The sequence below is a fragment of the Amblyomma americanum genome, chromosome 1 (assembly GCF_052857255.1).
Source record: "Amblyomma americanum isolate KBUSLIRL-KWMA chromosome 1, ASM5285725v1, whole genome shotgun sequence".
NCBI lineage: Eukaryota > Metazoa > Arthropoda > Arachnida > Ixodida > Ixodidae > Amblyomma > Amblyomma americanum.
In genome coordinates, this window is record NC_135497.1 from 298,002,246 (window position 1) to 298,015,483 (window position 13,238).

The following is a 13,238-nucleotide window of genomic DNA, read 5'->3' on the forward strand; positions in this document are numbered from 1 at the left end:
TTCGCAGGATACATTCCTTAAGTGGTAACAAAGCCATTTCCGTCGACTTGCCCCTTCGGAAGCCAAATTGAGCATCAGACAGGATTTGTTTTGCATTAAAAAAGTTCACTACACGGGAAAAGATTACTTTTTCCAAGCTCTTTGAAAACATTGGAATCACAGATATTGGTCTATAATTGGACACTACATTTTTATCTCCCCCTTTAAACATAACTGTCACTCTTGCTTTCTTCATTTCTTCCGGGTAAACTCCCCTTTCAATTAACAAATTGAAGATGTATGCAAGCAGTTATAATAAAAGATAGTACATATTTGACTGGTTTTATCTGAATATTGCCAACATCTAACGCTTTGCTATTACTTAAATTCATAAAGGTTGTACATACTTCGGTCTCACTGGTGGGCTCAAGGAAAAGGCTTTCGAAAGGGCTACAAGATGAAGGAACTTCAGGTAGATGCATCATAGATAAATGGATAGTTAAAAATTGCTGTTGAAATGGTGAGCAAGAGTCTGATCGGATAACTCAGAGCCCTTATAGATTATTCGTTGAGTTGGCGCATTTTTGGTATTGCGACGTAACAAGTTATTTACAACTTTCCAGACAGCGTCTGAATATTTCATTCTAACATCAGAGAACAGTTTTTGATGATACATAATCTTAGCACGCCTAAGCTCAGCATAAGATTACAGATTCTAGAGAGGGATTATTCAAAAAGGCATGGTACAACTTGTTTTTGCGCTTTATCATTCTTTTGAGCTCTGGCGTGATCCATGGCTTTCTTATTCGTTTAGACTGCTTAATGTTCTTGAAGGGAAAGTGCTTAGAGTTTATTTCTACAAAAACCTTGATAAACTCTTGAATATGCATTATTTGAGTCTTTTATATCGAATAACTAGGAGTCCTGTCCAAAACCATTTCAGCTTGTTATCTGGGTACCCCCAAACTTTCTTTATTTGCGTGTAACTCCAGCCCTGCTTCACCTTTGCCATTGTAGCCGCTTTTGTTTCTCAAGTACCATCTTGATATTAGCAGTTCCTAATTCAAGCCTTCTGCAGGGTTTGAAGGACCTATTTAATTGGAAATGAGGAGAACACGTGCGCAGGGTGGAAAGCGTGTAATCTGCCAGGAAACACTGAGGCGATCCCGAAAAGGCCTTTATTAAGGTTGACAGCCGTTTTGTGCCTCTTAACTTCGCAGCGGCGACACAGTGTGTCCGGTTCCCATGGTTCCCAGTGTGTCCGGTTCCCATGGTTCCCATGTCGAAGCAATCCTCGGACACGACCATGACCTTCGACATCTGATGTTTTTATTCAAAAAACACATGTACCAAAGTCGTGCTGTATGCAGTGCGATCGCCATGTGGTTCCATTGACGGCGAACAATCATCCACCTAGCCCGGCTCTTTGGACGGATTCAGGAAACGACTGAAAAGAACAGAAGTAACGAGCAAACAAAGGTGTGCTGCATACAAGTTAGAACGCAAAGAAACGAGGGCGCCCTGCGCTGGGCTAATGCTCTAGCGAGGTCTAATATGTAAACTTTCACAGCTGGCGTCAATTTCTACAAAGCGCGAGTAGTCGGTACGGAAATAAACAAAGGCGCACTGGAGCTGGGTAATACCCCGGTCACACGGGCACTCTAAAGGCACTTTGAACTAATGCTCCTTTACGCTCCCAAAGGAGCACTACTTCAAGGGAGTTCGTCCGTGCTACACGGTCGCGGAACGACCTTCGCAAGAACTTTTTAGCGCCCTCATCGGCGAAAAGCGTTATTTAAATTGCAAACCTCACTGCACATGTAAATGCATAAATGTCACATGTTTTTAGTAAATTAGCTTTATAACCGTATTATGTTAAAGCAACGCAATTTTAACTGCAATAATGACACGATTTTCCAAGTACAGAGCATAACATCACAGTGCTGGCCACAATGAGCCCAACTCGCTCGTATATCTGGAACGAGAGTATGGCGTGGTGAGACTGCCACAAAACAAATGATCTTATATTTTAAAACACCACTAATCTTATGAAGTGAATTTATAAAACGAAAATTGAACGTTTCTTTTCTCAATTTATTTATGCTGTTAACTCGCTGGGAGAGAGAGTACTCCCTTGAAGCCTCAAAGGACGAACTCGAGCTGCCTTGTTTCGAAGCTCCTTTGAGCTAGGTGTCCTTTGGCGCGTCCGTGTGGCAGCGTGCGTTCGTCCTTAGAGTAATGGAGCACTAGTTCAAAGTACCTTTACAGTGTCCGTGTGACAGGGGTATTAGTCTCTAGCTACAAGCACGAGTTTTTTGTCTCTACCGCCGATTTCCACACCGCGCGATCGTCATAACTTTTCTTGGACTTGCTGTTGAAGCTGACAGCGATCATAAAATTAAGGGTGCCGACTGTAGTGGCAGAGGCGTGCCATTGAAAGGAACAAAGCCATGCACTTTGTCAACCCGGCAACGAGGCCTAGCGCGAGTTTTAGAGCCGACTTGGACAAAGCGCGAGACGGCGCGCGCTTCTAACGCTTGCCAACGCAAAGAAACAAAGGCGCGCTACGCTGGGATAATGCTGTAGCGAGGTCTAATATGTAAATTTTCACGGCTGCCGTCGATTTAGACAAAGCGCGAGAAGTCTCTAAGGAATTAAACAATGCTGCACTGCATTGGCAGACGGCGGTTCAGCTGGCGGCGCCGGCGGTCCTCAAACCGCGCCTTATGTGGGTCGTCGTAATGGCGTGGCAAAACACCAGCACGACACTAGCCACGTGCTCCTGCAGCAGTAAAACGAGGTCCTGGAATGCGCAAGGCATGTAGGTAAGCGGTACAGCACTGCATGAAGCGAAATTTGAGATAAAATGCGTACCTTTATGCGGGTCGTCGTAATGTCGTGGAAGCGAGAACTGTACAGACATTTCAGCTGGCTGTCGCCGAGTAGCGCACTACGCAAAAAAGCGATACCTGGACAGCTCCCGAAACGCGCGCGCCGCCGCCTAGGCTCACGAAGGGAATGCCCGCGGACCACGCACGCCCGGCGGCCGGCCGGCCGGCCCTAGCGATTCCCCAGGCCCTCTAGGGACAGGCCGAGAGAGGCGCGGCGACCCCACATCCGGTTGAGAACAAGGGCGAAGCGAAAAAAACGTCACGCATACACGCATCCCATCGACCAATCGGCGTTTCCAGCCTACCGACTCGCAAACGCTTCTTTCCATGAGAGCACACAGCGGCACATCTTCAGCTCATGGTGCACTTGAATGGCGGCGGTGGTCTCAGACGGCAGACAGGACTACAGAATTCTTATGGCAGTGCGCGCTGCCGCAGCTTCGAGCCATCACTAAGAAGACGCTTCAGGAAAGCTTCAGACCGGTCCACACCTATGGTGAAGTGTCCTTGCCGGAACAAGTACAAGACGTCCTTAGACGAGGACCAAAGTTCGCCGTGGAACCCAGGCGATCGGCACCGGAACTTCTTGCGGTGGTGAGACAAGTTTCCAGCCTAGCAGCGGCTCCTGAAGTGGACCGATGTGTTTCAGATGGAGTGTACATTTTGGCAAAGTGTAAACCTACCAGGTGTAGAATTCCAATCAAATTCACCGTTTCGTTTTTAAAGAACAACTCGCTGACCCTATTAGAGGCTGGTAAAGAGGGAGGTTTTGCTGTGATGCCAAAAGCGCTCTACTTATCGAAAGCAGAAAATGCTATCAGTTCGACTTTCCGGCAGAGAAGCGATGTCGCTCTAAGTAAAGTGAAAGCCCGAGCACGGAAAATGTGTGCACAAATGAATTTGGAATCCCTAGCCAAGTGTATAGAGAAAAGCAAGGGGTCCTGCTTAAAGATATTCTTCGCAGCAAAACTCACAAGCTGGACTGCCCACTGAGGATGGCACATGAGGATGGCACATGACAAAAGTCTGTCGCGTTATTTTTTGCAAGACAAGCTGAACCTCTTAACCATTGACGACCCTTTTGAGGTGAAGAGTTCTAACCAAGTAATCGCTTTCTTGCAACAAAACCCAGGGAAAGGCTTTTCGGCCTGCTCTATCGATATAAAAGATTTATATTATTCCCTTCCGCAAACGAAACTGCTGACAAGCGTTGAAGAATGCATTGATTCCTTTGGTGTGGTAGCTTTCCAGAATTCTGCAGGCATCAGCAATAGCAACTTCTTGGAACTCCTTACTTTTTACTTAAATTCGACATTTTCCACCTGGAATGAATCTGTTTACCTCCAGAGCAATGGCGTCTGCATTGGTTCATGCATAGCTCCGATACTGAGCGACATTTATCTCGCGCACCATGACAGGCTCCTTGATAGTCAACTAGACGAAAGCGTGGCTCGTGTTTTTAGGTTTGTAGATGATTTTTTAGTTTTGATGACATGTGCAGTTACTGACGTAGAGGCCTCGGTCTTGAAAGTTTTGTCAATTTTTCACACCTGTCTTGACCCTCTTGTTTTGACGCATGAAACGCCTTCTGAATGAGTTACGTTTTTTAGATCTTGCCATGTTCCTCAAAAATAGCCATGTGTGCTGGCGTTACGAGCCACGATGCCAGAAGCCCCTCACGCCTTTCGCTTCTGCACATTCTAAGCTTGTAAAGCGCGGCATCGCAATGTTGTGTTTAAGAAATGCCCTAGAAAAATCATGCCATCATGCGATGCAAGACAGCCATCAAAATCAGGTGGTACGCTTACAAGCAGCAGGATACCCTTCCGACCTTCTGATTGCAATATCAGAGAGCCTGCTAAGAGAAATCATTAATTCAGGCCGCAGAGGTTCCACTGAAAGGCCCAGGAAGAAAAAAGAAAGTATGTGGTTATTCCTTATCTACACCGCATTTCACATAATCTGAAAAGGGTGGGAGCGCATGCCGATGTAAACGTTGTTTTTTCCGCGCCCGATAAGCTCTCCAAACTCTGCCATATTGTAAACAGCAGCAATGAACGGATGGTTGGCTGCGATAAGAAACACCAAAAAGGTTTTGTACCATGTAGCAGCAATGTTGTGTACAGGTTTCCGCTTACATGTGGCAAACACTACACGGGGCAAACTGGTCGTTGCCTCAACGACCGGCTGCGGGAACACAACAACAACGTGAGCGGCACCGCTTCCCGTCACCTTGGCATTCATTGCAGAGACTGCACAGAGGAAAGAAAAAAGAACAAAAAACCGCCGTGTTATCCTGTTTTCACTCAGTGTCGAGTGCTGTCAGATAATAGAACAAAAATCACTCGTGAAATCATTGAAGCTCATGAAATCCATAAATTCAAAGATGAATGCGTAAGCGTTGCCTCAATAGCTGTGTCTGATAAAGAACTACGTTTCCTTGATGAGAATAGAAAAACGTGCGCAGCTGGTCTTGTGCCACTGTAGACCTGTGCTCAGGAATTGTCATTTTCGTCAATCTGTTTTGTGTATCTGTCTTTTCATTTGAGATTGGTTGCCACTGTATTTAAGTTGTGAAAATCACCTCAATAAACCAGTTGTAAGTTCAGCGCCGTGTCTGTGCACTTGTCACGTCCTTTGTCCCTGCGCTGCTGAAAAAACCATGTCACACCAACTTGCGCAAGCTTCTGCAGTATCAGCGTCAGCGGTAGATCGTGGCTGCTCGACGAGAAAAATAAAAATTTGCGTCGTATTGAATTTGTACGCTAGAGCGTTAAATGCTTTTCTTGTATTTCTGTCTTCCCCCACATTCAGTGATCATTTCGATGCGTACTTGCTTCGTCATGGCTCGCAAGGTGCAAAACAGGCGGGCTGTTTGCAAATGTGACAGGTCACCCACCTTTCGATCTAAGCGCGCTTTTAAAGGAAAAAGGGTCGATGCGAGAAGCAGAGCCGGGGGACGCGGAGGCAAGTTGTGAGTGGCTCACTGCTTCTGTATGCTTCTAACAATGAGTTAGCTGTATCGAGAAGCAGGAGATGGCTGAATAGAATGCAGCACACAAGTACTAGTTGTTTTTATCAAAGGCAGTGCCCGTATTGCAGTTTGCCGTTGCTGCCTTGGATGTCGTCACACTCATGTCGGACATTTATAAGAATTGACGTTCCACTCCAACCTGCGTATAAGCACAAAAACTGATGCATGTGCTTGTATTAAAGGAATGCAGCTGCAGGTGTCCTTTGCCTGCTTACAGCGTGAAGGTTGAGGAGCTTCAGTTGTTTATTCGTTCTCAGCGAAGACAAAACAGCATGCCTGAAGAATTATTAAGCGAATAGTTAAAGCAAGTATTGTATTCTTTAGTGCGACAGGAAAGCAGTCCATAGAAAAAGCAGCTAGATGAATACTTGGAAGCACCCACCACATGGCTTTGTGGCTTTGGCGTTCGGCTGCTGATCTCAGGGTCGCGGGTTCCATCCCGATCCTGCTGCAGTGGCAGTATTTCGACGGTGGCAAAACATAAAAACAATGGTGTGCTGTGCGACGTCAATGCACGTTGAAGAACACCATGCGGTCTAAATTAATCCGGAGCCGTCCACTGTGGTGTTCTTCATAGCCCATGTGTTGCTTCAAGAAGTTAAACCTGGCATAGCACTTCCAAAGTTTGAAGCCTGATAAGTTGGTGATGTAAAGTCTTAATTTGCAGTGCATGAGATGTTAGCGCTGGTTTACTATTGTGATGCATCCCAGAGCCGATGTGCTACATAGTTATGTTTTGTGAAACTCGTATGTGTTAATGAATATGAGGGCCGCTGGCACTGTTTGCTCTGAAATTTTCTTCATTATTCATGGCGTGGTGTGCACAATTCCTCCACTTTTCTGCTGTCACCGTTGGTGGCTTGTTTCTGAGCAGAGCTTCAACCAAAGGAAGCCATAAATCTTTATGCTCATTCTTGGTATCATTATTAACTTGTACCCAGAGAAACTCCATAGGTTAAAGCTAAGGTGGGAGCCAGAGCTTGACGTTGCCAGCCCTCGCCACAGCGACACCTACATGGTATTTGACAACACACAGCTTGGGCAGCTTCATGATTTATAGGAGCCACATTGTTGGCATCATAGCGTTCCATTAGTGTTCTCTCTGTCAGCTACTGCTGAACTGCTTCTTTGTGTAAAACTGTTGTCGGCATTGCTTCGTCCAGGTGTGAATGACACAACTGCTTGTGTTTCGCTAGTATGTTTCTTTTGGCTGCTTCTGGAGCACATGAGTGAAAACATCTCAAAATGATTGCCACCCGTATCTTCATAGCAGTCTTCACCCTATTTGTTTTTCTGCAGGAAACATACAGGGAGCCGTTGATGGGCCTTTCTCACTGCTCATGTGCATCACAATGATGCGGTGGCCCTTCCCTGGCAGCCTGCTCCAGGCCATGGTTGTCCTGATCTTGGCACAAGCAGCACACGCTCGCTGTTCTGTCCTACCACCAACACTGCGCTTGCTGCCGTTGCACATATCTCATCCAGGTAAATAATCTGGGAACCTGCCATCTTGTACCGTAGGTAGCTTTTCCTGCCTTGCGAAAGTGTCTTCTCTTTCAGTGGGCAGTTAGTGTAATTTTATTGCGCGTTTTGTTTTGTCAAACGATGCGCTAGACATTAGAATACATGAGTTACCGGGTGATATTTTCCTACAACAGCTAAATAATTTGATTGAATTTCTTCTCTCTTGCTGTCTCGGTTTCATTGACTGAACGACGACTGTGACGTCAAGTTGATGTTTTGTTCGCGTGATCTCCTAGAAAAACTGTAATATAATCGCTGATATGTATATTCAATTCACTACGACATTTAATCCAGCCTCTTCCAAAACATGGAATGACAAGCCTGTCAGTGATTATATTAAAGTTTTTCCAATTGATCACGTGGCCAAAACATCAACTTGACGTCACAGTCGTCCTTCGGTCGATGAAACCGAAACACCGTGAAGAAAAAATTCAATTATAAACTATTTAGCGTTCGTACACAAATACCACAGGGTGCTTCATGTATACGAATGTCTAAGATATCGTTTGAAAGAAGAAAACACGCAAGAAAAAATTTAGTGTCTATAGTCCTATAAAGTAGTCAGACACAAAATTTTAAACGCAATGAACGGCATGAGAGTGAGAGAGAGAAAGACTTTATTGTGCAGAGGAATTCGGGCCTCCCAGGACCCCTGGGTCCCCGCACGAGACCACACCGCACTCAAACGTTCATGGCTAAAAGGTCCATGACGCTGGCCGCACAGGTGGCGACGATCTTCTGTCGTGCCTGATCTGTGGAGCGTAGTGAGGTCTCCCAGTCCTCCCATGTTGGGAGTGGCTCCGGCCTGCTGGGTGGAGGGGAAGCCGGACAGATCCCGAGGATATCAGTCAGGTTTGCCTTCTGTGCATTGCACACAGGGCAGGAAGGTGGGATATATGGGTCGGTAGTGGGAGAGGAGGTAGGGGTTAGTTACCGTACGATTTCTTTCATGGGCGTAAGAAGTTGCCATCTCGCAAGTGTCTGGCACATTCTTTGAGGGGAACATAAGTTATTGCTGTTTTTAATGCTGTCCGATGAGCCTCTCGCCATTTTCACCCACATTGGGCTGCCTCCGCGGCTCAGTGGTTATGGCGCTTGACTGCTGACCTGAAAGACGCGAGTTCGATCCCGGTCGCGGTGGTCGAATTTCGATGGAGGTGAAATTCTAGAGTCCCGTGTACCGCGCAATATCAGTGCACATTAAAGAACCCCAGGTGGTGGAAATTTCCGAAGCCCTTCACTTCAACGTCCCTCATAGCCTGAATCGCTTTGGGACGTTTAACCCCCATAAATCAAACCATTTCTACCCACATCGAGTGATGTCATGGTGCACTTGCTTTAATTATTGTGACGTCGCTAAACTCAGGTGTTGTTCACTTCAGCGCTGGCGCTGACTGAGACCAAAGGCTTTGTGTACAAAATGGTTTGTAATTAATTATTCACACTGTGCACTGGTGTTTTGCGCTTATTTTCGTGACTGCTAGGCCCGTAGGCCTCTTTGAAGGCAAATAAACTGACACCGAAAAACTTTGTGTCTGGACCCCTTTAAAGCATATGCCATGCAGTTAGCATCTAACATAGTGCTGGGAAAAGTTGTGCATGCATGACCTCAATGCCAGCTTTGGGAAGTTGTCATACAGGGTGCTACGCCGCTAATCTCCACTTCCTGGCCATTCTGTGCTGGGTGTCGACCACTTCCACCTGCTTACTCTTGCCTCTCCTTCTTTCCATTAAACGCTGTCCATGCACTGACACCAATCATTTTGCTGACAAATGCACATGTTTTATTCATAGTATGTCCCAAGTCTCTATCTTGCCAGAACTGTAGCAATTAAAAATTGTTTCTCATTGCATTACGAGAAAAAAAAAAACTCCACTTGTTTGCTTCTTAGTCAAGTACCTTATGTGTACAGCAGACATGTTCAACAAGGAAGATTGTCACCATGCTGGGATCTATGATGAAAGATCAAACTCATTTTACATAGAACCTACTTTGACATAGACGCATGAAAACTATGGACCTCCTTTAAACCCGCGACGTCACGAAGATGCGGTGGCGCTGATGTTAGCAGCGACTTTCGCATGGTAGGCAAAACAGGTTCCGCTTGCCCGTGCCGACCGCAGCTGCCACAGCTACCGGCGGCTGCTTCAAGCCTGTGCACTGCAGAAGCAGCATGTATTGACCAGCTGCGTCACGGCTGGATCCGCGTAGTAGCATAAAAAAATATTAAATTAGCCTCGATAGGTTTCTCGCGCATAAATGCCGCATTCGGAAACTGGCTAACAGGCATTGGGCCACGGTAGTAAAGCGCGAAGTCTTGGAGTTGATAGGCACTGCCACTCAATGCACTTAATAGCATGCAAGTTACTGCGTTCATTCACCTGAACTTCAGGATAGTAGGCTGATAATTGCTGAAGGAAAAAAAAGACATATGCAGCTGCACACGTACTTATCACCTTGAGCCGGAGTGCACGGGGCGCCGACAGGTTCCCTCGCCCCCAAGGAATGCGTTTTTTTTTTGTTCGCCGCGGTGGCTCAGTGGTTAGGGCGCTCGACTACTGATCCGGAGTTCCCGGGTTCGAACCCGACCGCGGCGGCGGCGTTTTTATGGAGGAAAAACGCTAAGGCGCCCGTGTGCTGTGCGATGTCAGTGCACGTTAAAGATCCCCAGGTGGTCGAAATTATTCCGGAGCCCTCCACTACGGCACCTCTTCTTCCTTTCTTCTTTCACTCCCTCCTTTACCCTTCCCTTACGGCGCGGTTCAGGTGTCCAACGATATATGAGACAGATACTGCGCCATTTCCTTTCCATCCAAAACCAATTATTATTATTTTGTTAATAGCACACCATGTTTTAATGGCGCGTTTTATTACATTTATTATTTACTTGAAACTGTTCCTTGATATGACGACGTAAGTATTTCATTCGAGTAGAAAGAAGTCTGGTAACTTGTGTCAATCTTGCGCGGTCGCGTTGGTGTGCTTAGAATAGCGTACCTTAGTGTGCTAAACGCCATATGCTTTTTCATTGCATCATGCATGTGTCATGTTTCATGAGGTAGTACATGATCGAGAAGCTTGTTTGGAAAGAAGCAGCCGCAGGCGTGCTACTAACAGACACGTGGCGAGATTGAGAGGGGACGCGGCAATGAAAAGTGTTTTCGTTATTCATGCATGCGATATGTAACTAAACTTGGTGAAAATATGAAATTCCTACGCTAGTTTCAGTAATTCCGTTTATTTATAGCTATACCTGGTGCAGTTCTGGGTAATTATAATTAACACCGTCGAAAAGTCCCTCCAAGGTCTCAAATAATTGAGTAGATAGTGCGCAGCTTTTTAATGCCAGCATGTACATAAAGCCCTGTTCTGTACGATGACGCGATTAGTTCTTTTTCTATATGATCAGTACTTATGCATGCATAGTTACATGAAAACGTTTCTTACAAGAAATAACTAACACAGTACTTACTGCACGTGTAGGGAAAAAAAATCTAGAGATTTATTACGCGCCTCAGCGTCTCAGGAATAGTTTGCGACAAATGGAATCATTTGATTTTCATGCGAATTACGAAGGTGAGTGATCCAGTCGCAGAAAATGTGAGAGGTCACAAAACGAACCTTAAAGTTCATTCCCTCGTTTATGGCATCTTCGCTTTCGCTTTGGTCAAAGAAATGCGGCACTGAAATCAGAGAAATTACCTCACAATTTTTGACGACCACACTTCTAAAAAGCGTAATTTATAAATTTGTACTCAATATTTTGCTAGAATTTTTTGTCACGAAACTAGACTTCAGGGCTAGGAAAGAAAATAATTCTAGAAATCAAAAATTTTCACCAAATCGACCAGCTTGTCACGAGGACAAGTCGGCTTGGCTGGTGCGTGGTCGTGCGGCTAAAAACAGCGCTAAGCGAGACAGGAGATCAGGGACACGACGCTGTCCACACTTCTCGCACAGCGCGACACGTACGTATGTCAGCAGACGATGAGCGCATGTCTGCTCCGACGAAACAAGGCCAGCGCTTCCCCTCACTATTGTCCTAGTGCAGAGTGTAAAACTAGTGCAGTGACACTAGTGCAGTGTCAAAACTTGTTTTATTCAATGCCTAGCGCATAAATAAACGGCAGGAACGCTTTCTACATGTTTACTGCTAACCATATGTACAATACAGTGGCAAAATATTTCTCTTTATAGGCCGCACATGGCCAACGCGAGCTCGTGTACTTCAACAAATTACAATTTGGAAGCATCGACCATTGCTATGATTCGCAGAAACTGGAAACGCGCCTACAAGCCTTGAAAACCCGCGCTCAACACCTATCCGCGACGCCACTCCTCGACCTTTTGCCTACCACGAGCTCGCTAGCGACTGCAGCGCCACCTCGTTTGTTTACAAACATCTTGCATTGGCTGCGTGAGCGGGTCGTGTCTGCTGCTCTCCCTGTCCGTTTCAGCGCGCTGTTGTGATGAGCTTGTGTTTTGATATTACATAGTGTGGAGTATTGATTAGTCACGAATATATTTTCATGTAAGTCTTCAGTGACGTAAAGGGTCGTACTTCTGCGCAGCTGGCTGCTCGAAAACTTTTAAAATTTTCCAGAAACATGTCCTTGTGTCCTCTCCGTACCTTCGCTCGTCAGCGGTAGATCGTGGCTGCTCGAGGAGGAAAATAAAAATTTGCGTCGTATTGAATTTGTACGCTAGAGCGTTAAATGCTTTTCTTGTATATCTGTCTTTCCCCACATTCAGTGATCATTTCGTTGCGTACTTGCCTCGTCATGGCTCGCAAGGGGCAAAACAGGCGCGTTGTTTGCAAATGTGACAGGTCCCCACCTTTCGATGTAAGCGCGCTTTTAAAGGCAAAAGAATCGATGCGAGAAGCAGAGCCGGAGGCCCCGGAGCCAAGTTGTGAGTGGCTCACTGCTTCTGTATGCTTCTAACAATGAGTTAGCTGTATCGAGAAGCAGGAGATGGCTGAATAGAATGCACCACACAAGTAAGTTTTTATCAAAGGCAGTGCCCGTATTGCAGCTTGCGGTTGCTGTCTTGTGTCTGTATGGATGTCGTCATACTCATGTCGGGCATTTATAAGAATTGACGTGCCACTCCAACCTGCGTATAACCACAAAAACCGATGCATGGGCTTGTATTAAAGGAATGCAGCTGCAGGTGTCCTTTGCCTGCTGACAGCGTGAAGGTTGAGGAGCCTCAGTTGCTTATTCGTTCTCAGCGAAGACAAAACAGCATGCCTGAAGAATTATTAAGCGAATAGTTAAAGCAAGTATTGTATTCTTTAGTGCGACAGGAAAGGAGTTCATAGAAAAAGCAGCTAGATGAATATTTGCAAGCACCCAACACATGGCTTAGTGGCTTTGGCGTTCGGCTGCTGATCTCAGGGTCGCGGGTTCGATCCCGATCCTGCTGCAGTGGCAGTATTTTCGACGGTGGCAAAACATAAAAACAATGGTGTGCTGTGCGACGTGAATGCACGTTGAAGAACCCCATGCGGTCTAAATTAATCCGGAGCCGTCCACTGTGGTGTTCTTCATAGACCATGTGTTGCTTCAGGATGTTAAACCTGGCATACCACTTCCAAAGTTTGGAAGCCTGATACCTTGGTGATGTAAAGTCTTAATTTGCAGTGCAAGAAATGTCAGCGCTGGTTTACTGTTGTGATGCATCCCAGAGCCGATGTGCTACATAGTTATGTGTTGTGAAACTCGTATGTGTTAATGAATATGAGGGCCGCTGGTAGAGTTTGCTCTGAATTTTTCTTCATTATTCATGGCGTGGTGTGCACAATTCC

At 46.0% G+C, this 13,238-nt stretch overlaps 1 protein-coding gene across 4 annotated transcripts in view; it reads left to right on the top strand.

Annotated features, from left to right (window-relative positions):
• LOC144115266 (uncharacterized) overlaps window positions 1-13,238 on the top strand; it is a 339,847-nt gene that overhangs the window by 266,965 nt on the left and 59,644 nt on the right. For all 4 annotated transcript variants that reach the window (XM_077649571.1, XM_077649574.1, XM_077649573.1 and 1 more), the window contains one exon: window positions 7,204-7,389. In XM_077649571.1, the coding sequence (XP_077505697.1) occupies window positions 7,204-7,389 (186 nt within the window). The remainder of the gene's footprint in view (window positions 1-7,203; window positions 7,390-13,238) is intronic.